This window comes from Ahaetulla prasina, chromosome 2 (genome assembly GCF_028640845.1).
Source record: "Ahaetulla prasina isolate Xishuangbanna chromosome 2, ASM2864084v1, whole genome shotgun sequence".
NCBI lineage: Eukaryota > Metazoa > Chordata > Lepidosauria > Squamata > Colubridae > Ahaetulla > Ahaetulla prasina.
The window spans coordinates 35,317,288-35,343,515 of record NC_080540.1 but is presented as its reverse complement, the minus strand read 5'-3'; the positions used below and the strand labels follow the sequence as shown (position 1 = coordinate 35,343,515).

The window sequence follows — 26,228 nt, the reverse complement described above, 5'->3', positions numbered from 1 at the left end:
CAGGACGCTGTGACTGTCATCAATATGAGTCAATTGCTGAGTGTCTGAATTTTGATCAGGTGATCATGGGGATGTTGCACTGGTCAGAAGTGTGAAAAACGGTCCTAAGTAATTTTTTTGCAGTTCTTTTGTAACTCTGAACGGTCACTAAATGAACTGTTGTAAGTCGAGGACCAGAAGAAACAAACAGGCATAAAAGGGACACCTCCCTGTTGAATGAGAAAGCTGCCTTACTTAGTGCAGGTGGCTGCTGAACTTCTCTAAAACATGATCTGCATAAAGCTAATTTCAGCATTCATCGCATAGGGAAACTTATCTATGGAAGGAATTTCAGTACTATCTACAGAATTTGAATCCAATGCATGAGTGTAGTGTATAGCAGTGGGGTGGTGCTCAGGGTTACCACCACCTTCCAAACTTTTTTTGTACATTTTTCATTGTGTCAGTGGCTGCCAGAAGCAGGCTAGAATTAATGACAAATGGAAAAGCAAGCAAGCCCAGCAAATGAACAGCCCAACAAAGCAATCCTTACCAGTTTTCCCAGTATTTTTCATCCAAGTCTTGTTAGAAGATTCATTATCGAAGCCAACCAGGCGTATTTCCTGATATTCCGCTCCAACATGTGCCTGATGATCTATGATATCGATTGGAGACTGGTGATTTCTCCCACAATCCGCATTTGAAGTAACCCAATGCTCAGGTCCATATGCCCCTGTTCCAAAGAGATAAAAATCGTTCATTTATTATTATTCTACTTATATCCTGCCGTTATTATTGTTGTTATTTTACGAACAATTCAAGGTGGCGAACACATCCAATACAACTCCTTCTTCCTGTTTTCATCCAGCTGATTTTCATTGCTAAGGTGGGACTAGAACTCACGGTCTCCTGGTTTATACTCTGGTATCTTAAGCACTAGACCAGGGGTAGCAAACTAAGGTGCACGGGTCGGATGCAGCCCGCAGGGTGCTTAGATCTGGTCCATAGGCCCACCGAAGAAATGAGAAAGAAGAGGGAAGGAAAAAGAAGAAAAGGAAGGAAGGAAGGAAGGAAGGAAGGAAGGAAGGAAGGAAGGAAGGAAGGAAGGAAGGAAGGTGATCTGTCTCCGTCCGCAGTCTGGGAGACACTAGCGATGACTTAATTAGCCGGCAACTATCAGCTCTGGCAGCAAACTAGCGAGCGTCTTCAGGAAACCAGAAATAAACAGGATTTCAGCTCTAATTCTCCCTCTAAGCAGTTAATTTGCTTGCCAAGAAGTGGTATAGCAGCCCTTGCTGCTTTTATATCCTGTGGGGTGTGACTCCATGACTCAGCACTTCCTAGGCCTGCCCTACCGCTGTTTCTGTTGTTCCCGTCTCTCCTGCCTATGAAACCTAGGGTCCAGCCAGGCCTGATTGCCATCAGCCGGGTCTGGAGGCGTGGCCTGGGGGGGGAGTGTCAGGGGACGGAGGCCTCGTTATCTCCTCCACCTGGCCTGCCTCTGGCTCCTGGAGCTGAGCCAGGGAAGCCGGTGCTCCAGAGGTAAGTCCTGATGGCCCTTCCCCCTCACTTTCAGAGTCACTTTCTGGCAGGGGGCCCAGCTCGGGGGGGGGGGCGCAGACACAACAGAAGGAAGGAAGGGAGATTATAATGACAGTGAGGGAGGGTCTGAAGGAAATCTTAGCACTTGGCCACCACAGGTTCCCCTGACACGAGTGACATCTAGGTGGCCACGCCCACCCTGGCCATGCCCACCCCAACTCCCCTGAGGTCAAATACAACTCTGATGCGGCCCTCAATGAAATCGAGTTTGACAGCCCTGAACTAAACGAAAGTAGATCTGTGCAATTGGCCTGTATAGCGTTTTTATGAAGTATAATATTTGTAGCAATGATTCAATCAACGAGGAGACCAACCTGAATTATGAAACGGTGACTTTGGTCTGAATTGCATTTTTGGCATCAATCCTTATTGTATTTGTAAAGAATGCACCTCTTCTTTTCTTTTACTGCTTTTTTTTTTACTGCTAGGACAATTCTCCCACCCTGTTTTACAGTATACAACTGTTATGCATAATATTCAGAATACAATGCCAAATATGTTCCAAGTGAAAAAGAGTAATGGCAAAATTAAAGCACAACTTCAAACTATGGGGAGGCATTAGTTTATACCTAACACATTGTGAAGGAGCAAATATTTATTAGCCAGGATAATTTAATATTCTATGAAATCTGTAAACAAGGTAGTAATTTGTAAAGGAAACTTTTTATTCACTGCATACCACTATGGCGTTTAGAGCTAACTAGCTCCTTGCCCATGAAAGCTGAAATATTAGTTTTAATTGAAACTGATCTTCCATTACAGATTTCAAATTAATTCTTTTTTTTTCTAAGTGTCTCAAGCTCCCAATACCTTTGCCTAGAAAGGAAAAAAAAATCATATGCCATTAGTGGAGGAAACTACTCTAGCTTGTGGATATTGATTATCCATTCTCTGTATCCAAGCTCAATTGCCATTTTACTTTAAAAAAAAAAAAGCCCTTCCATACCAGACATTTTATGTAGCACACCAAGTTCTGTTTCCAAGTCATTTTTAATTTGCATTTGGCTGGGCAATTGATTTTTTTTAAATTAATAGGAATATTCAATTATGTTACTTGTCCATTTTCAAATCATGTTTTTTTTTTAAATGTACTTTTCAACAACTGAATTTTTATATAAAAAGTATAAAGGACTGAAGAATCCCTATATGGTACAAAGAAAAAAAATCTGTATTTATTTCAGCTGCTTTTAGTTTTGCTGTCACTATCAAGTAGAACAGAGATTACTCAAAACTCCTACGCAAAACTATTGAGAAATAGCAATAGCACTTAGATTTATATACTGCTTTGTAGTGTTTTACAGCCCTCTCTAAATGGTTTACAGAGTCAGCCTATTGCCCCCCCTCCTCCCAACAATCTGGGTCCTCATTTTACCGACCTCGGAAGGATGGAAAGCTGAGTTTTGAGCTGCTCAGAATTGAACTCCTGGAGTGAGCTAGCAGGTGAGTTAGCCTGCAGTACTGCATTCCAACCACTGCACCACCATGGCGCTTAATAATATAGGAATAATACTATTTTTTCTCTTACTACAAGCCACCCTGTTCAGCAACTTTCTCCATGAACCTTGGGAGGAAGAAACATATTTTTGAGTCTCTGTTTGGTTATCTAGGCTGTAGAATCCTTCCTTAAGAGCAGACTGCATATGACCAAACCCAAACTCAGAATTTAGAATACCGTTAAAAATATCCTTTCCAAATTATGACCTAAGTCAGATTTCCAAAGAGATTAATATAACCATGGATAGAATCTACATTTTTAATTTATTCCATTGTAGGACAACAGCAGCCATTCTTCAGCCCCTCAATTTGAACACGGTGGCTCATATGGTTAGGCCACTGGACTAATAATTAACAAGCCTGCGTTCAAGACCCGAGTTCTACTTCATGGTGGGATGAGCTCCCATCACTTGCTCTAGCTCCTGCCAACCTACCAGTTTGAAAGTGTGCATCCGTGAGTAGATAAGATAGGTACCACTTCAGTGGGAAAATTTACAGGGATGTGAAAGGATCCCCCAACCAGGCATCCCGCGGAAAACAGTGATGTCATCAGCTAAACCTTTCAACCCAGAAGCGCTTCATTGAGGTGCTTCCAATTTGAATGTAGTAGTAACCCCTCAATTTTTTTGTGTAGACCTCTCAATTCAATGGCTGATTTTCAGCGATACAGTTGCCAAAATTGGGTAGTAAAATTTCCTATTTTGACAGCGGAAGGTACAAAAGGTGTAGTGAAAAATGCAGTATTTAAAAGATAGTTAAAGCAAGGAAAATTCAAGCTGAACTTCCCCACCAAAGTCACGAAACAAAGTTAAATCTGGTTTGGTCTCTCACTTTACACAATAATTCTATCCAGCATAGCACTCAGCCTTTCAACCCTCAAAATAAAATAAATTATAAATAAATAACGATTCTGTGTTTGGGGAGATGTTCGAGTTAACAGCACCAGAAGAGAATAGTGTGTTCTCCAGAGAAGAATAGAAGAACCACTGATTGGGAAGAAAAGGCAACAAAAAACTGGACAATTTCTCTGTACAATCCACTGATGAAATGTGCAGTACCTACGCATCCTTCTGAGTCTTGGATGCAATCTAAATAAAAGCAAGTAACACTAGGAGTCCTTTAAAAAAGCAGAAACTCAGACAAAATATGCAGATACGATTTTCCCTGTTGCTTCATACAATCAAAAGCAAAATAAAATTTGCATATAGAACAAAACGCAAGAATAACCTTAGTTCTGAAACAAGACACTGTGAAAACAGAGTCATGGCAACCTAATACAAGGATGAGGGTTACTTTCTGCTGATCCTTTTTTAGACCTTATGAAATAGAGAGAACAATCCATCAACATTCCAGAGTTCAGTAACCCTGTTCCTTATACATCACCCTCTACAGGTGGCGATGACTATTTGCAGTGGAAATCCTTTTCTATCTATAGAGGTTCTCTTCATTGTTGAAGCCTTAGAAAATAATGATTTTTAATTGCATGGAAAAATTTTCAGACAGAAGATAATCTTACTTCCTATTACAGAGAGTTGTTTCGTGTAGGTAAAAGGCAATGCACAGGTTAACATAAGGTAAGGTTTCCCTCGCACGTATGTGCTAGTTGTTCCCGACTCTAGGGGGCGGTGCTCATCTCCATTTCAAAGCCAAAGAGCCAGCGCTGTCTCCGTGGTCATGTGGCCAGCATGACTAAAAGCCAAAGGCATGCGGAACGCTATTATCTTCCCACCAAAGGTGGTCCCAATTTTTCTACTTGCATTTTTTAATGTGCTTTCAAACTGCTAGGTTGGCAGAAGCTGGGACAAGTAACGGGAGCTCACCCCGTTACGCGGCACTAGGGATTTGAACCGCTGAACTGCCGACCTTCTGATCGACAAGCTCAGCATCTTAGCCACTGAGCCACCGCGTCTCTACAGGTTAACATACATTGCCCTTCAACATGGATAGATAGTTCTTGCTTTTCATAATATCTAGTGAGAGTTTTTGATAAAGTACTGATGGTCAGTGCAGTGGAAATTTGCATAATGAATGCATCCAGGTCAGAAAGGAGTAAATTTATTGAATGCACAATTTGAGAGCTCCTGAGATTCATTTTTTTCACGTATTTCTGTTAGATTTTAAGGTCTGCATTCCACTTTGTAACCTGGTAAGAGGACTTGTCCAAATATACAAATAAACACTTTTTTAAAAAATTGTGCAAAGCCACCATGTAAGATGCAGAATGTTTAATGCTGGAGCTCCCCCACCCCAAAAAAACAACAACAACCCAAGAAGATGAGGAACCTAATGACCTCATCCAAACAAATCCTCCTCCTTCTCCTTCCTCCCCTCTGCCACCTCCTCCTCCTCCTTCTTCTCCTCCACTTTCCCCTCCTCCTTTTTCCTTCATAGAAAATAAACAGTTTGTTTCATATAAAAATGGGAATCTTATTTAGAGCTACAATTCAAATGTTTAGCGTTTTTCCTTCCTTTAACAGCACTTTTAATAATAGACCCTTTATTGTGTAAGCCATCTTTAAATAGAAGCCAAAAATTAGCTTGTTTTGCTACTTGCAATTGTACATCCCAAATAATGACTTCACCTCACTAATGGAATCCATTAAAAATAATGAATTCCATCTAAATCTAATTACAACTTAATATAAACTTTCACAATTTTTGGTGCAACACACAGTAAAAAATATTTTACACAGAGCCTATAGATTAGAAGTACAATTTTTAAAAAGCAATATTAACACCCAGTCATTTGACGTTTCTTTGTCTCCATTAACTTTCCAATTACTGTTTTTGTCGTTTTTCTAAAAATTGATTCCCTGTACATATCATTTTTTTTTACACAATGGCAACTCTTAATTCCTAAGTACCTATGTATCTTTCATTTGTTGCGTGCTTTTAATACTGTCAGAAGGTGTCTCTGAAAATATATTGATTCTTTGCATGCCTCCTATGAAATATTTTAGCCAGCTTTTCATTAAAAGTAGTCCTTCTGAGCAGCACGATTCTCCGATGACAATTCTTTTTCTTTACTTTACTTCAGAAGTTGTGAATGCTCCAACACTGGAAATTTTTAAGAAAATGTTGGATAACCATCTGACTGAGATGGTGTAGGGTTTCCTGCCTGGGCAGGGGGTTGGACTAGAAGGCCTCCAAGGTCCCTTCCAACTCTGATGTTATGTTATGTTATGTTATGTTTTATGCTGATCTAAGTGAAATGGCAAACCAGAAAGAGCTTGAATTTTCAGCTGTTTATGACACCAACATTGGCAGAGTAACCCTATCATTTTATACCAACCAATGCCATTAAAGAGCAATTATGGCCAACACATATTACGAGCAGCCAAACCAGGAAGAATTTACCCTGTGGATGTATAATACAGATCAGTGTGTTATAAAATGAGATAATGAAGCTACTAGTTAAACTAACACTGCTGCATACTTAATTTAGGACAGTCTGCACTCACTAGGCATCCTAGCTAGGTTTTCTATTATTAGACAACAATTTTACTGTGCCTTTACTATTGTGCTATTACTAATTATAGATTGTTAAAAGATCAGGGGTGGGTTTCACTTACCTTTGCTAGTAGTTCGCTCGCTCTCGCGCTCTTGCGCCACTTTTGCGCATGCGCAGATCATATTTGATGACGTCCAGGTGGGTGGGCAGAACCTCCCGCCACCGCTGCTACCAGTTCGCCCGAATCAGGGCAAACCAGTAGCAAGCCATCACTGCAGAAGATGGCAGAGTAGCAAATGTAGGTCATTTCCAGTTCTACACAGGCTCAAGTTTTGTAAAGTTTTAATCTTTCCCACAAATATTTCTCTGTAGATTCCCAGATCTTACTTAAACCTCTACCTAAGAACCAGGAGTTGGAACATTTACATGTACCACCTTAGGAGAAAACAGAGTCAAACTATGTATTGCATTCATACAGCTCTACTAACATGGTCTACCTAAACATTTTACCTGGTAACATGGGAGACTCTTCATCTGGTCCACAGAAATAATCTACTTTTTCTCTGACATGCCATTAGAAGCCTCAGCATAAACAAACATAATTACTAAAAACTTACTGAAGCCACAATGCCATTTTTAGTCCATTTAAACTGCCGTATGTTCATACATCTGCGGTCCAGATTCAATTGTGTTGAGACAAGTGGCTATACAAACTTGATTATAAAAATGTCTACATGCAAATATTTATAACTGTTCAATACAGTGCTGAGTTGGAGGAAATTAAATACTCAGGAAGAACGTTATTATATTTGGAACCTCAATTTAAGGAGCTTTTAAATCTGTTGTTAAATGAGCCACAAATTACAACCTATAGTTTTGTAATCGATTGCCATTTAAACCAGGATTTTAAATAGTTTTTTTTTAAAAAAGAAAAGCAAAATACATTTATTCCTATTGGCAAAAGAAGAATGGGATGGAATATGCTTATACAAAAATTTACCATGAGACGGAGAGATGTTATAGTTTAAGATGTCACCCAGTGTAGTGATTGTTTTCTTTTATTCATTTGGGGCAAAATTCAAGAACCCAAAGGCTGTAACTTCTTACCATACAAAAGGCTTTTGTTTTTAATATCAATTCCACCACTGAATAATTCATAAATAATGCCACTAATTGCCATGAATGAATAAAAGAGAACAGTAATTGGGTGTAGTCTTCTGATTAATAACATCCTTCTGTCCATCTTGCTCTGCCTCTTTGCCGGTAAAGACATGTCTTCTCTTTGGTAATCATTTTCGCATCTCATATTCAAAAACAATTCTTTTCTCTTTTGTTTTTGTGATTGGAGTTATAGAAAGATTCCCCAATTTGGAAAACAAACCCATTTCTTTTGTTCTCAAAGCACAGCACTCTGAGTATCTGAACAAAGCTATGAAAAATGTATTCTATGAAAAAGTATTTATGATGGTTTCGTCTAAATTGTCCATAATTCATTTCATTCAAATTCATACTACTGTTATTAAATTTCAATTAAATTAAATAGCTCAACATTATTTTAAAGAGTTATCAAATGGCACTACTGAAAAAATAATGCATTAAAAGACAAGGTATGCAAAGTAGCTGAAAAGAACAATCCATCAGAGTTTTAGAAATAATTTATTTCAGCCAAATCCTGATAAGTTAGCACTTGGAAATTCAAATAAAAAAGGATATATGCTATGTAGAAGGGCAGAGAAGCTTCAACTTTTGAAGGACACCGAGTTGCAAATGATGGGGAAGGACAGCTACCTCACTATCCTTCTTTACTTCCCCACTTTCCCATCTGGTCCAAAATGAAACAGCTTCTTTTGGTATCATTTCTCAACAGAAACAATGAAAGATGAATAAAACTGGCCCAGCTACCACCTTAAGGTAGTGGTGCTTCCCTCAAAGCCAGTTGTGGACATAATCCTCACTTTCTTAAAGGGAAATAACAAAGAGATGTAGAATATTCAGCTTCAAGATAGCTCAGGCAGAATTTGATCTTCTGTCCTTTTTTAGAATCATGGAGGACTTCATAGAAGAAACTGTGCAGAGAAAAGCAACAAAAATAAGGGGGCTAAACTGTACCCTGTCTGTTCCCTGTCTAAGGGAACTAGATATGTTTAGCCTAACAAAGAGAAGACTTCGGGTGACATGATAGCTGTCCTCCAATATTTGAAGGGTTGTCACAGAGAAGGAGAGTCTATTTATTTATTCTCCAAAGCAGCTGAGGGTGGAACAAGAAGAAATGGATGGAAGCTTATCAGAGGGAGATCCAACCTGGAACTAAGTAGAAATTTCCTGATAGTGAAAAGAGTCAATAAAAGCTTTCTCCTGGAGTTGTGAGTGCTCCATTACTAAAAGTTTTCAAGAAAAAAAATTAGACAGTCATTTGCCAGGGATTCCTGCCTTGGCTAGGAGGCAGGGCTGAAATGTAAAAATTGTTACTACTGGTTCTGTGGGCGTGGCTTGGTGGTGATGGTGGGTAATGTGACTGGGTGGGCGTGGCCAACTTTTTTTTTTTACTTTTAAAAGCATTTTTTCTAAAACTTTTGGCCGAAGAGGTTGTAAAAAATGCTTTTAAAAGCCTCTGATGATTAGGCAACTCAGCTGGGATCGCCAGAGGAGCCTTTTAAAAGCATTTTTTCTACAACCTCTTCGGCTGAAGAGGTTGTAGAAAAAATGCTTTTAAAGGGTTCTGACGATCCCAGCTGAGCCGCGCAATCATCAGAGGCTTTTTTTTTACTTTTAAAAGCATTTTTTCAGCCAAAGAAAAAATGTTTTTAAAAGTAAAAGAAAAAATCTTTTGATGATCGCGCAGCTCAGCTGGGCATGGGCAGGGGGGGGGACAGGGATTTTTGCTACTGGTTCTCCGAACCACCCACCGCCATCACTACTGGATCGGGCAATCCGGTCCGAACTGGGAGCATTTCACCCCTGGTAGGAGGGTTGGACTAGAAGGCCTCCAAAGTCCCTTCCAGATCTGTGATTCTATTATTCTATAAGGAGATCCAGTCCGCCATATTTATCTTGTACAGTAGTTCCCATTCTTGATATAAAGATGGCTTGTAATTCACATTTTATGGCTTAGCATAAAGTCTCAATCTATCTATTCAAGTCTTAATCAATAACCCTTGAGGTGTGTCTTTGAAGTGAGAATTCAAGTTATTCTGAATTTATTGGCCTCTTCAAAGAATGTTATCCGAAAGATAGACTGTGGATTTTCTCTGTTGGCAATGTAAGAAATGTGAAATTATAGTAACTCATATGATTAGGCCATTTCTCCATTTGGCTTCTTTTTAGAAGAATATTGTAACATCTAGAAATAGATCTATGGGCAAAGGTTATCATGTTAAAGATGTCAGTGCTATTTTGAATTATATTCCAAAGGTTTTGAGTAATGTCGGTTATAATCAAGCATGAGGAATAACCAAGAGAATTATACTGAGATATTGGAAAAGTACTATTATTCTGAATATCAAAGACTGAATTCAAGCAACATATAATTTATCAGCTTTTGAAAAGGCTTCTTTTTTTCTTTTCTTTAAATGGCACAATTCATTTAGTTTTCACATAGTTCATAATATTTTACTAGTATAGACAACTTTAAAGCATAATTTGAAACATTATCAAATGATGAAATGGATATATATTTAGAAGATTTATCATCAATATAGTGTGTTAATTTTTAGGGCTTTTTATTTCTGTTGATTTTCTATTTTTAACAATTCTTTTTATTTACTTTGATATTACAATTTCAAAACTAATACATTTGTTGTATATTACTGCTTTCTTTTTAATTAGTACTTTATATCGTTTGTCTGCTTTTCTTTTCTAAAAATCGCTATGGTTTTTGTAATATGAGGTGCAAATCCAGCCATTACATAATAAAACTAAAAATTTAGTCACCAAATAGAACACGTTTCTTAATATTATGTTGGGGTTTTTTGAGAAACAGGTCGAAAAGGGCTGCAGTACTGAGGATAACCATATGATGGCAGAAAACAATATTGAAAATTCTAACTCTTTACTGCCATCTAAAGGTCACATGGACACTTACCTCCAAAATTTTGCAGCCTGGAGCATACAAACTTTTAATTGAACACCTGGAAGACTTCAAACTGTGTAACCTCCCAGTGCAACCTCCCTGACTTAAATGCATTCAAAGGAAACTTTGCAGAAGAATTGTACTTTCATATGAGTACATATGAGTACAATTCTATATGATCCAGGATATACAAATATGACTTGTTAAGCGTGAAGAAAATGAGGAAAACTAGATTGGCCTTCAAGCCCAATGCAATTATAGCACGGATTAGGGTTAGGGTTGGGTTATATGTGTGGAGTTGTGAAATGACTCCTTTCTGGATCCATACATTCAAGTGAAAACCAAGTGAGAGTCAGTAAGATACTGGTGCAGGATGCCCTTAAAACCTTTCATGACACAAAGTATCTATTAACTAGAAGATGAGATACAATTCTAGAAGGTGGAAAGAATAATAGGAACTATCCTGAAGGAATAGGAACACAGCCTCAACCCCGGCCCCCCCAAAAACCCACCACACAATAATGAATGATATTGTATAATCTTGAGGTACTACTTTCAATTTTAATTATGTTCTTCTGCTTTTCCAAATAATTTTTTTAAAAGCCACATGTATGCTACATCTTCTGAATCCTATTCTTAGCACAGTGCAAAGTGCTGATAGATATTTTTATTTTTATTTTTATTTTTATTTTTATTTTTATTTTTATTTTTATTTTTATTTTTATTTTTATTTTTATATATATATATATATATATATATATATATATATATATATATATATATATATATATATATATATATATATATATATATATATATATTTCTGAGGTTTTCATGGTGTTTGTATGTAGGTCTTTGGTTATTCAGGTTTTCTCCCGTAAATTGGAAGTGTCTTGGCGACGTTGACGAAGTCTCATTCGTCATCTTCAGGCTTCAGCTTCGTGCTTCTGGGAGCAATGTGTGATTGCAGTTGTTTCTTCCTTTTTAACTGCTAGTGGGGGTTTGAACTGATTGGGTGGGAGCTTGGCTGTGCTCTGATTGGATGGAGGTTTTTTTGTGCTCAAATCCCCTGCAACTCAGACTAATTTGAGCACAACCAAGCCCCCACCCAAACAGGACACCCCCCCAGCCAATCAGAGCACAAAAAAACCTCCATCCAAACAGAGCACAGCCAAGCTCCCACTCAATCAGTTCAAACCCCCACTAGCAGTTAAAAAGGAAGAAACAGTTGCAATCACACATTGCTCCCAGAAGCACGAAGCTGAAGCCTGAAGATGACGAATGAGATTTCAAACGTCGCCAAGACACTTCCAATTTTACGGGAGAAAACCGAATAACCAAAGACCTATATATATATATATATATATATATAGGTCTTTGGTTATTTTCTCGCATGCGGAGAAGCACGAAGCTGAAGCCTGAAGATGACGAATGAGACTTCGTCAAAACGTCGCCAAGACACTTCCAATTTTACACGGGAGAAAACCCGATCAACCAAAGACATATATACAAACACCGTGAAAACCTCAGAAAATATATATATATATATATATATATATATATATATATATATATATATATATATATATATATATATATATATATATATATATATATATATATATATATATATATATATAAAATCAAAATTATTTTTTGTTTATCTTATTAACTCACAATGGACACAACTAACAGGACAGGGAAATTATGAACAGCATGCATTTACAGTCGTCCTCGACTTAAAATAGTTCATTTAGTGACCATTCAAAGTTACAACGGCACTTGACTTACAAGTGACTTATGACCATTTTTCACACTTACAACCTTTATAGCAGCCCCATAATCATGCAATCAAAATTCAGATGCTTGGCAACTGGTTCATATTTATGATCGTTGCTGTGTCCCACGATCATATGATCAACTTTTGACCATTGACAATCAATGGGGAAGCTAGATTCATTTTACAGCCGGGTTACTAACTGATCAACTGCAGTGATTCAGTTAACAACTGTAAACTCATTTAACTAATGTCTCACTTAACATCCAAAATTTTGGGCTCCATTGTGGTCACAAGTCGGGGACTACCTGTAATTTGATATAGCTTAAAAATCTATAAATACCCAGAACCAGCTTCAGTGTTAAATTTAGTCATAGATATTACTGCTAGAAAAAGGACAGATACTGGAATGAAATATTGGTGGATTAAGACAAGAAGTATCTCTAAAATGTATTTCGGGAATAGATAGCTTGTCTGTGCCAGTTTTTTTTAAAACAAAGTTTTATGCTTGTATCTGACCAACCCTTCCACAACAATAGAAATAAGTAGAGCTTACTAAATAGGGGAATACGTTACAGCTCAATATTAACAGCAACTTACAGTGACTGGAGCAATTTGCATTCTTCATTTTTTATAGTGCATTAATAATGTCTAGAAAACAGAAACCCATATGGACCTGATACATCTGCATAACAATTTCTCAATGTTTTTCTCAATAGAAAGGTGTGGGAATTTAAAACAAAACATCGAAACTGTGGCATGCCCTAAGAGAGCTTCTCATCAAATAATGTATCTTAGATTTGCAATGCAGAAATTGAGCAAGGCATAAATATTAGGATCTACTACATCTATCTGGCTTTGAAGGACAAAAAGTGATATAACGTTCACACATGCATTGGGAGCTCCCTTCCCAAAAAAGCTGTGTCTTTTCCTGAGTTCAAACAACTGGAAAGGTGAACTTTATTTAAAGCGGTCCCAACAAACACAATGTTCACTTCCATATCAGCTGTGAATCACCTTTGCCACTATCAATCCAGACAGATGCAACAGCCCTAATCAATATTCCACCCCTGGAACCACCCCAGGGCACAGCCAGATGTCTCTGATAATAAGGGAGAAAGGCAAGAAGATGTCAAACTTGTCCTGACATTTCTCTTCAGGGTCTAAAGTTTATTCTCTTGGAATAAAAGAATTATAATTTGTTCCACGCATAACAGCTTTCGGTAGTCCTCTGCTCGATGAAAATGTACTGTAACATCAGGTCTCTTGGATACATTGGGACAATAACTCACAGAATTCCCAAGCATGAGATTGGGGAAAGTTAATGCTCTCCTAAAATTATTCTGCGACTATTCTGGCTGCATTTTAAACAATAGTTTAAGTGATTCCCTGACTAGATCATGCCACAAACCTATCTAACCCAGCATCCTGTGTCTTACAGTGGCAACTGGATGCATCTGAAAAGCTCACAAATCTTCCATGGAGGGCAATCATCTCCTTCCATTGTTACTTCCCAGGTATTTATTTATTTATTTATTTATTTATTTTGTCACAACAATATATGTAGGTATCATATAAAAAGATTATATAGTATATAAACACTTATATGAGTAAATATAAGGAGGTATAAGCATATATATATATATATATATATATATAGGAAGAAGAAAAGAAAAACAATAGGACAGGAACGGTAGGCATGTTTGTGCGCTTATGCACGCCCCTTATGGTCCTCTTAGGAATGGGGTGAGGTCAATAGTAGAAAGTTTTTGGTTAAAGCTTTTAGGATTATGAGAAGAGACCACAGAGTCAGGTAAAGTATTCCAAGCACTGATGATTCTGTTACAGAAGTCATATTTTCTGCAATCTAGATTAAAGCGGTTGACATTAAGTTTAAATCTATTAGTTGCTCTAGTATTATTGCAATTAAAGCTGAAGTAGTCTTTGACAGGAAGGACATTACAATAGATGATTCTGTGAGTTAAACTTAGGTCTTGTCGAAGGCGACGGAGTTCCAAGTTTTCTAACCCTAGGATTTCAAGTCTGGTGGGATAAGGTATTTTGTTGTTTTCAGAGGAATGGACAACTCTTCTTGTAAAATATTTATGGACACGTTCAATTGTATTGATGTCAGAGATGTGGTGAGGGTTCCAAACAGGCGAGCTGTATTCTAGAATCAGAACCTCTGGCCTGGTATCAGAACCTCTGGCCTGGAATACAGAAAGTAGCCATTAATATTAGTAGATAAGTAGTTTGAGGTTCAACTCTTCCATTCCTGTGGGAGCTTGGTTGGTTCGAAAGATCATGATGGTTATGTTTGGGAAAGTATAATGCTGTGTTGGAGGAGTCACAACCAAGACAGTGTTAAGTGCTTCTTGTTTTAGAAGAGAAACTAATATACTAATTGATAGCAAACTTCAGAAGATTAAGTGTTGTCAATTAATAGAAGAATAAATCAAGGTTGCTTGAATTGTTATTCCTTTGTATAGCTCATCTGTGGTATTATCACAGCAAATATATAAGCCTTGAGCGAGTCATTGTTTCTGGGCAAAAACATCACATCAGTGGTTGAGTGATCAGTAGGGAAATTGTTGTATACATTTCCTACCCCTGAAAGGAAATAAAATCTGATGTAGTTTTAACCTATAATTCATTTTTTCCCCATCTCTCAGCATTGGGTTCGGTTTCACACATTACCTTTCTAGAGACCCCAGAAATCAGACATCATGATCCTTGAAGGCAGGACAAGAATCAATGATTGGAAACTAACCAAAGAGAGAAGCAACCTGGAATTAAGGAGAAATTTCCTAATAGTGAGGATAATTAACCAGTGGAATAACTTGCCTTCAGGAATTGTGGGCAGTCCATCACTGGAGGTTTTTAAGAAGAGACTAGACAGCCACTTATCTGAAATAGTACAGATTCTCCTGCTTGAGGAGGGGGATGGACTAGAAGACCTCCAAGGTTCTATTATATTCTTATTCTATTGTTACTTTTATTCAATGTTGCCCTACCAGAATATTATTATCTTTAAAACCAATGGTGAACATACAAATTCTGGATCATTGTCACAAATAGTTTCTTTGTTACCATTCAGCTTGTACAATTATATTCACCATCATTATTGTGTTTCTATTGTTTTGGGATTGATGCTTATTTTCTTTTTTACCATTATACTTCGTTTTTCTTTACTGTGGATGTTTTATTACACTTTATCTTATGTAAGCTGCTAACCTTGAATTAACTGCTGGTCTACACATTTAACAAGCAATAATAATTGTCCTAACAATTGTATGAATTCCCTAAAACATATAGCATTTATGAACTTTGAAATAAAAAAAAAAGTACTTTTAAATTTAGGAACAGCTTCTTAAGGAAGCAGGAAAATAACTTCATTAGAGAATGGTCTTCTTGGAATTTCATTTTAAATTTGATAATTAATGATCAACTCTTAGTCACATTTCTGACTGCTCTTTAGTCAGTTCAAAGAAAGACAAGACTATTATTTCAGTTTACAAGCAACACTTGAGCAATTACTATTAGCCACATGTTGACCTGACTTCAAGCAAACAACTAAATGGAGGATAGATATTTCACTTCATTTTGGGATTTTTAACAAGTGTTGATGTGACAACAGATGATACGCTCCAACTGTTCCTCACTCTAATATTCCAAAATGCAATTGTTCCCAAGATGTCTTACAAGCAATTGCCATCTCCTACTTAATGACACTAAAAACTTCCCAGAGCTCACCTTCCATAGCCTAACCATTGATGCAAAAGTACCATGAAGTGGCACAAATATTAAGATGCTAAACAGCACTGATCAGCCCAAGTCTTTCTTTTAGACTCCCTGATATTCTGCAGCAGATTTGGCTGTAGTAACATCTAATCCATTCTTCACCAACACAATTTTCAACAATGAGTCTTGAATTTACAAGCTAGGGTGAAGAATCTGTTTTGGATTAAAATGTTTTGGATTAAGAATTTGTGAAGTTCTCTGAACGATCTTAACCCTTACTTGTCTTGCAAATGACAAGAGGTGATAGGAAGAAGGCAGGGGTGAAATACCCCAGGTTCTGGAGAACCGGTAGCGGAAATTTTGAGCAGTTCGGAGAACCGGCAAATACCACCTCTGGCTGGCCCCAGAGTGGGGTGGGAATGGAGATTTTGCAATATCCTTCACCTGCCACACCCAACAAGCCACGTCCACCAAGCCACACCATGCCCACCAAGCCACACCCACAGAACCGGTAGCAAAAAAAAATGGATTTCATCACTGGAAGAAGGCATTCTAGAATTGAAGCAGTCAACCAAACCAAACCAAACCCAAACCCAGTCAACAACAAACTTAAGGGGAACTTGTATTCATGCCTGAATTGATGCCAATTATCTATTAGTCATGATAAGCTACCAGTATGCCTGTCAGCATTTAGAAAGGGTGCAGTATTTGTGACCCTGTTCCTAAAAATTGCAGTCTAATGGAGACAATTTGCTAGAAAGGCAAAATGATAATACATAAACCATATCTAACTAATGTGATTCATAATCACATAATCTGGTTCGGTTCTGCAACCCAACAAGAAAAACACAGACTTCAGAGGATAATTAGAACTGCAGAAAAAATAATTGCTACCAACCTGCCTTCCATTGAGGACCTGTATACTGCATGAATCAAGAAGAGGGCCGTGAAAATATTTGCAGATCCCTCGCATCCTGGACATAAACTGTTTCAACTCCTACCCTCAAAACGACGCTATAGAGCACTGCACACCAGAACAACTAGACACAAGAACAGTTTTTTCCCGAAGGCCATCACTCTGCTAAACAAATAATTCCCTCAACACTGTCAGACTATTTACTGAATCTGCACTACTATTAATCGTTTCATAGTTCCCATCACCAATCTCTTTCCACTTATGACTGTATGACTATAACTTATTGCTGGCAATCCTTATGATTTATATTGATATATTGACCATCAATTGTGTTGTAAATGTTGTACCTTGATGAACGTATCTTTTCTTTTATGTACACTGAGAGCATATGCACCAAGACAAATTCCTTGTGTGTCCAATCACACTTGGCCAATAAAATTCTTTTCTATTCTATTCTATTTAAATTAAATTTAGCTTTCATCCTAGCCTTGCCTATTCTTTAAATTGCATGGATGCATGGATAAATTTGGAGTGCGGCGGTCACACCATTCAAAGGCCAAATCCAACCCTTTACCCCATCCTAAAAATATATTTTGTCTCTAGAAAACAGAATCCAGGGTCTTTCACACCTTCATTACTAAGCACGCACACACACCAGGGGTGGGTTCTACTTACCTTTACTACCGATTCGCTATGGGATCGTACATGTGCACTTACTTTGCTCGTGCGTGCACTGAACTTCTGCACATGCGCAGAAGCTTCTGCACATGCGCAGTTCACCTATGACAACATCCAAGTCGGTGAGCGGAGCCTCCTGCAGGTTTTACTACCAGTTCTATAGAACCGGTCCGAACTGGGGGCAACCAACCACTGACACACACCCGAAAAAAGAACTTTACTGTGCATAAGTATGTGCATAAGAGCACATTCGTGCCTACCTGTCCTATTGCTTCCTTTCCTTATATCCAATTAATATAGTTATTACATACTTATGCTTATATATATGCTTATATATTGTATAATTATTTCATGCATATGCTTATATATACTGTTGTGACAAAATAAAAATAAATAAATCTGTTGGTCAGGACTGGTCAGCAAGGAACAAGAACTAGACAAAGCCACTAAAATGAATAAACAAGTTCACATAAAAATTCAAATAACTATTTAAGACCTCAAATCTTGTCCAGCAAACACCACCTATTTTAGTAAAGTGCTGAAAGATAAAAGGAGCTGTACTTCCTCTTTTATGTCTACATAATGTACAGAGAAAAGAGTTACACCGTTCCAGTATTTGCATGTAATCTGGAAAAGGGAAATGAGGGATTTGCTTACTCTTCCTGTGTTGACAGGCCAGGTCTCCTTTCTGGTTTTATATCACAATAATAATAAAGACTAACTTTAAAAAAAAAAAAAAGGTATGGAGGCCTGCCCAAAATCAGTATTTGAATCAAGCAGATGAATGGGATGAAGCTATCAAACCTTTCAATTGAAATTTGAGATCTTTGTGCAGGCTCAGATCTTAGTTTAAAACTCTTGCTGAGCTTTCCTTTGTTTCTTCCTTTCTGGGTATGAAGTCTACAGACAGCTACTTTTGGGAAGGTTGCTATAGATCAAAGATATCAAACTTGCGTCCTCACGGTATCTTCACCTGACGTATCACAACATTTTCCCACTTGGCTAAGCTGGGCGTGGGCATGGCCAGCATGTGATACAACTGGTCCACAGGCCACGGGTTTGACAGCCCTGCTATAGAAAGCCATTTTGGTTTGTACCATGACAAAATGACCCTGGTATGAAACAGTTATGGAGTTTTCTCTTCAATCCTTATCTACTCTACCTTCTGCTCCACCTTGCAAACATTAGCCAAACTTAGTTGATCCCAAACCCTGATTCCTTGGACAGGATTAGTCCTTGTATAGGGCATTGCAAGAGCATCCTCACAGGCTTGACTGGGAAACTGGGGGGAAAAAACATATGAGAGAAAAGTTCTTCATAACTTTAACCTATGGCTTCCTTTTTGACACCACACCATCTTTAGAAGCTGAAACAAAATTATACATAGCTTCAAATCTTGTTTCTCTTTCCCCCCCTTCCCGCCCGCCCACCATTTCCAGTAATAAGGAGTTGAGTTTCTCCCAGGGACAATATTTTTAATTCCAATTACTTCCCCAAATCCTTCAAGAAGTAAATGTTTTAAAACTCAAACAATATCACACTTAAGTGTTCATGGTCTCAATACAGAGTTTTCAGAACTCATATTCAAGAGTTCCAAAGTCATGTTGGCTCAGGAGGAAAAATCAAAGTCGAAAGCAGACGTGAACTTAAAGGTCAGCCCGGAAAGTAAATCGAACCGTTATATCCAACAAGCCGATTCTTTCCCATTAAGCAATCCAGGCCTTGTTGCTGACGTGGCAAGCATGTTGGTGTCCTGCTTCCTCCTTTTAATTAGCTTGTCTGAGAGACTCCACTTCAGGGGTGAGTAAAGTGGATGCTAAATATAGCACAGCTAGTCGAAAGGCACACCAAGCGCGAAATGAAACAACAAATACTGTGAAATGTAGGTCAGTGTCTTGGGTTTCTTCCACGTGTAAACTTGACTCCCATCTTTGAGTTTGGGTTAAGAACAAGAGATATTTGGATAGATACCAAGTTATTTTAGCCCCCTTCTGAGGTCACAGTTCTTCTGGGCTCTACAGAAACCCGGAGTTCAGAATGCGGTATGAAAAAAAAACTTCATGTGCTCAGAGATACCTTCTTGTCAGGCTTCCCGGCCTACCTAACCTCTAGAAATTAATCTCTTCTTTTTTAAATCAAAAAAGCTGGCATGCTTCAAAACGAAGTGCATAAGGGACAGTCTTAAAAAAACAAAACAATGCTTCACTTGCACACGCACACACGGACATACATGTGCATACACAAAACTGATCAAGTGGAAAGATGCATTCTGGGTTGGAAAAGGGAACTGGATATTGGAATGGGAATTGGGGTATTGAAGAGAAGACGCCCATGGTTTTATTTTACTTTACTATTCATTCCTCTAATTTATGTAGTTGTCCATATCGATGAATGGGACTATGTACAGTAAAAAATAAACATTAAAACATTCCATAATGCAAGCTAGATGGAAATTAGATCAAAAAATAGGTGTTAAGCAAACTGAGGATAATTTGTTAAAACAAATGAGAGATCAAGGCCAACAGCATATTAAGAGGTTGTATAATGTATTAGTAGAAATAGACTCAGAGACGGAATTGGTTAAGGATTGTATGATTAAGTGGGCACAAAATTTTCAGCAATCAATAATGTTGGAAACTTGGGAAAGAATTTGGGTGAGGAATGTTAAATTTACACAAGCGCAAAATATGAGAGAAAATTTTTATAAGATGTTTTATTGATGGCATTTAGACCCCAAAAAGTTGTCATGTATGTATCCTAATGTACAGGCTAAATGTTGGAGATGCGATTGTGAAGATGCCACTTATTACCATATATGGTGGACTTGTAAAAAAGTTAAAGCATTTTGGATTAAAGTATGGTGGATCATGCAGAATATTTTGAAAAAGAAGATTAAGTTTACTCTGCAGTTCTTTCTACTAGGAATAATTATGGATTGTACAGCTATAGAGACTAAATTGATTTTGAACTTAATAACAGCCGCAAGACTTTTGATTGCTCAATATTGGAAGAAAGAAGAATTACCTACAATTGAAGAATGGACACTCAAAGTATCAAATCTGGCAGAAATGGCAAAAATTTCTGCTTACTTGAAAGACTATACACAAGAAAAATATATTTTAGAATGGAAAATGTGGATTGATTATATTCAAAATAAGTATCAGATAAAAAAATATCGAATAGCATATGAGTAAATTTAGGAAATATTTTGTATTAGATTTATTTCTGAAGGAGAGGGGAATTGAATTGAGAATGTGATTATGTGTGGAGTGACTAGAGATTATAATTTAGGAATTATTTTGGATTATGATTGTTAGTTTTGATACCCTGCATTTTGTTCTGGGAAGTCGGGGGGTAAGGGGAATTGGGAGGTGGAGGGTAGAGGATGGAGTGATGGTTAATGTACAGGGATTATTGAAGATGTATAAATATAATTAATGTAGGGTCGGGTCTGCCCAGTTACCATTTTAGAACGGTGGGGAGGGAGAAAAAAGAAGAGAGTAGGAGGTAGGAAAGAGGAGAAGAGGAAGGAAGAGGGGTAGAAGAGGGAGAAGGAAGGTGTAGGGTGGAGGGAGGAGAGGATGTAGATAAGAGAAGGAGTGGCTGTGGATGCCGGCATCCCGGTACAGTCAGCTGAGTCTGTGGCTGACTGTCGGGAGCGAGTCATTGGCCCCGATGGAGAGGGTGCGCAATTTGGGCGTTCTCCTGGATGCACGGCTGTCTTTTGAAGATCATTTGACGGCCGTCTCCAGGAGAGCTTTCCACCAGGTTCGCCTGGTGCGCCAGTTGCGCCCCTTTCTAGACTGAGATGCCTTGTGCACAGTCACTCACGCCCTTGTGACGTCGCCTGGACTACTGCAATGCTCTCTACATGGGGCTCCCTTGAAGGGCATCCGGAGGCTGCAGTTGGTCCAGAATGCAGCTGCTGGTGATAGAGGGAGCCCTCGTGGCTCCCGAGTGACACCTATCCTGCGCAGGCTGCACTGGCTACCTGTGGCCTTCCGGGTGCGCTTCAAGGTGTTGGTGAACGTCTTTAAAGCGCTCCATGGCATAGGGCCGGGTTACTTACGGGACCGCCTGCTGCTACCGAATACCTCTCACCGACCCGTGCGCTCTCACAGAGAGGGACTCCTCAGGGTGCCATCGGCGCGACAGTGTCGTCTGGCGACACCCAGGGGAAGGGCCTTCTCTGTGGGGGCTCCCGCCCTCTGGAACGAACTCCCCCCAGGACTTCGTCAACTTCCGGACCTCCGAACCTTTCGCCGCGAGCTCAAAACTTACTTATTTATCTGCGCTGGTCTGGGTTAGTTTTTTAAGTTATGGGTTTTTAATGGGTTTTATCTCCAAATTTTAATTGTGGCCAATTTAAATAAGTTTTTTACTAGTATTTTAATTGTATTTATAATGTATTGTGCATTTTTTTACTTGGCTGTGAACCGCCCTGAGTCCTTCGGGAGAAGGGCGGTATACAAATTTAAATAATAATAATAATAATAATAATAATAATAAAAGGAGAGGAAGGTCTGGAAAGTAGAAGAAGGTAGAAGAGGGAAGAGTGTTAAAAAGGGGGGTGGTGACTGGGCAAGACCGACTAATTGTATATAACTGTACATTGGATGAGCTGTTTGATATGATTGTAAAAATAAAACTTTTTTATGAAAAAAAAACATTCCATAATAAAAAAAAAGATGAATGTTATTAAGAAAGACTAGAAAAGATTATCTTCAGTGTTACAGATGATGTGGCCATCTCAACAAAATACCATTTCCTTGAGATGCCCAAGCTTGTTGACAGAGCCATGTTTTGAGGGATTTATGGAAGGCTACCAAGGATGGGGCCAGTCCAGGAGATTGTTGTGCTCTGGCCAGAGTTACCTCTGGTGGAAGGGAGGGAGGCGAAAGTGGGAAGGAAGGAAGGAATGAAGGAGGGAGGGAGGGAGGGTTCCAAAGAGACATTGTAGTAAGGTGGCTAGCAAAAACCCCGTTCAGAATAAAGGTACATGTAACAGGCCTCAAGCCTGGGAAAATCTTTGGTCAAGTGAACTCCCCCTGCATAAGGAAAGGCTTGGTATGGTCAAAATCAGAAAAGTCAAAATGCGGAAGCAAACTGGCAACCAATGGAGCTCATGGAGCAGATTTGTAGCATGTGCCATTCTTGGGGAATCCATAACTACCCACACTGCCACATTTTGCAGTAATTGAAGCTTCTAAATACTCTTCAAGGATAGTCCCATGTAAAACACATTACAATTATCCACCTGAGAGATGATCAGGACATAAGTGACCATGAGCAAAGCCTTTTGATCTAGGAACAGACACAATTGGTGGACAATACAAATAATAATTTTTTTTTATTTTTATTTTTTTTTATTTATAGACCGCCCTTCTCATGGCCTCCTAGCCATGACAGCTACCTGCTTCTTAAGCAGGAATCACAACTCCAGAACGAGTCCCTGACTGTGCACCAGGTATAACTTCTAGTCAATGAATACTTTATGATTGGCCACATGATTATAGAAGACATTTGTGAATGCCTAAATTCCCTACCTAAAACAGATTCCCAAAATCTACATAAAAGGGGACAGAGAGAAACTCTGATGAGCTTTCGACATTCTGTTATTCTATCCTATAAGGCTAAAGAGGCATTCTTTTGAATCTCTGCTGTGTCTGGCTCTGGATCCTGCCTACCTCAAAGGGCTGACAGGATTGGATGACAACTATCTTCATCCCTCGCTCACGCAAACAGTTGGCTTTGCTAGCTGAGGATCACAAATCCAACAAACAGCATGACCTCCAGGGGGCTCATACCAACCAACTGGCTAAATTAATTACATTTACCCAGGCTTTGAAAGACACATCACATCACTCTTGGCATGCTTTCCTTGAAAAATCTCCATTATTATCATCAATAACCATCGTGGTACAATTCTGCAGAAGCTCAATTTTACTTGTAATTTAGGAAGAAAAAAGACAGCAACGGCCTCGTTTTGGTTGAGAGGCTAATCTTCCTATTGGTATTACACTTAGAGCCATAGCTCGCCTGATCAGCATTGCTGATTCCCAGTTGACTGGGTAGATTCATTAACAAAACAATCTCTGGTGACTGAAATGAAGTCTCGTTCTTCCTATCATTGGTGCCTTGCTGTTTGTTGTTGCCTCTTGCTGTGCACACAAGTAATTAACTTACCATGCACCACTAGCTCCTGACACATTACTTGGCATCAAAAAATTCACCGGCAGGTAGTTAACTATGCAGCCCTATTTCTAACTCTACAAACTTTGTCCAACACCATCCACTTCTCAGGGGATATGGCTACCTCTTCTTGATTCAACCTGAGCAGGCACGGGTGGGCATGTCACAAAGCAGGGCAACTGGGAATGGTAAGAATCCTACTTCAGCTTTTATATGACCCTTTGGAATATTTTGTTGCATGTATTGTCTCAATGCTCTTAAATCAATCAAGAGAGCAGAAGACAATGGATCTTTCAATGCTGTTAAAGGCACAATGGCTTTCCTAGGGCCATCTTTAATTAATGTTACTGGTTCACAGCTCAACAGCTTCAAAATAATTTCTCTGTTACTGTCCTTTCCCATCCTGCATGATTGATTTCCTTAACTTCTACTTCTTGGTGGAAAGGCAGATTATTAATAAAACCATGTCATTCATAAATAGTATAACCTTATAGTTCAGCTATAAATAAACGGAATCTGTGTCTCTATTTCCTGCTAGGGTTATGCCAAAAAAAAAACACCACCTGATTTTATTCTGGTTGTTGTGTAAACACTTCTGCTGTTAGCAGATGTGTACAATTAATGGAAATAAGAGTATTTGCAAAGAGATGAGTTTTCGACTGTTCAGGTTGTCATGAATTTAGGTGTCCACAGATGGAAACAAGAGGTGAAATGTCCATTGTGAGATCATGGAAGATGTCCTATGATTTATTAAAAAGCATAGACTCTGTTATGTCATAATTTCTTTATCTTATTTCTTTGTCATTGTAGTTGCCTGCAGACACCTACTCCATGAGATTGCTCTTTGAAATTCTTCATGGAACATATTGGTGGTATATCTTCTGGATTTACAAATAAGAATTCACCCAGACCTTTTGTAAAGACTACTGACACCTCTTTCTTCTTTTTCTTTGTTACCCTCCAGGTTCAGAAGGGGACAACCCGTGGTGAAATCCTATCGGTTCGTACCAGTTCGCGTGAACCGGTAGTGATAAAATCTATCGGTTCAGTGAACCGGTAGTAAAAAAAAGTTCCCACCCTTGCTGTTCTACTTACCTCCAAATGGTTCCTTTTTCCAGGTGAAGCGCACGTTTGGTGCACACTACGCATGTGTGCACAATGTACATTTGGTATGCACTGCACACGTGCAGTGCCAGCATGCGTCTGGTGCACACCGTGCATGCACAGGCAGTGAACTGGTAGTGACCCGCAGAGGATTTCACCACTGGGGACAACTCACTATGGCCAACTTGCCACCACTAACTTGCCACAGCCAACTCGCCGTGGGATAGTTCAACCAATACAAAAGCTAAATTAAAGTTTGGGGGTTCTTGTTTCTTCGCCTTAGGCTGCTTTTGAGGTTTTGCATTGTTTTGTTGAATGGTGTTTTGAACAACTCTAAACCACCCAGAGCTGCTGGGAATCAGGATCCATATAGATTTCATAAATAATTGTTGATTGCACAGTCAGACAGATGTTTAGTCAGGATTTAGCATTTTTATCCACTTACTTTTGCCAGTAGGTCTGTCCTGATGTTCCCCAGACTGACACATCAATAATGTTATATTATCAGATAACAACAGGGAATTTATGGCCTTCCGGAGGCAGATAAATTTGAACTGCAATTTTAGGACTATCCGGCAGCTGTAGGAAATGAAGCTCAACAACAGCTAAAAGGCCACAGTTCTCCCAGAATGTGTATATTAGATATGCCTCAATGGTATTTAATATGACCAGGATTCTAATCTATCGATCAAGCCTTCAACAACTTGGTTGCCATCCTGACTTTTGATTGTCTGAATTTCTGACCACTGAGGCTCTTGTTGAGAATTGTGATGTTGAAGTTCACACATTTGAGAGGCATCATGACTGAGGAAAGCTGACCTCGCTCTAAAATGAACACAAAGCAATATTATGAGATCTTTTCCAGTTAAACTAAAGGCATGGTTCATAAACTCTTTGCCAATGTGAGAGCTAAGAACAGGGAAAATAATATCCCCATTAAATTATTAAAATTATCCTAGCAGCTGCAACTTTAAGAAACACTTATAATCACAGAAGTGAAACGATACAATAAGGCACGTTAGCACCACTCAGCTCCAGAGAAACTACCAAATACTTTATTTTAATCAACACCTTGCAAATTTACTCAAAACACAAGAATCTTTTTTTAAAAAAAAAAAAAGAAAAGTGGGGTGTGAGAAAATAGTGTAAGCGCTGCCACTGAAACGATAAATATAAACCACTGTGCAAAATGAACTTTCAAACATAGAGCTGTATTTCAACAATA

General features: G+C 38.6%; 1 protein-coding gene across 3 annotated transcripts in view; it reads right to left on the bottom strand.

The window, feature by feature from the left end:
- The window catches only part of PTPRG (protein tyrosine phosphatase receptor type G), a 783,870-nt gene that overhangs the window by 356,501 nt on the left and 401,141 nt on the right, over positions 1 to 26,228 (bottom strand). For all 3 annotated transcript variants that reach the window (XM_058166065.1, XM_058166066.1, XM_058166067.1), the window contains exon 3: positions 533 to 712. In XM_058166065.1, coding sequence (XP_058022048.1) covers positions 533 to 712 — 180 coding nt within the window. The remainder of the gene's footprint in view (positions 1 to 532; positions 713 to 26,228) is intronic.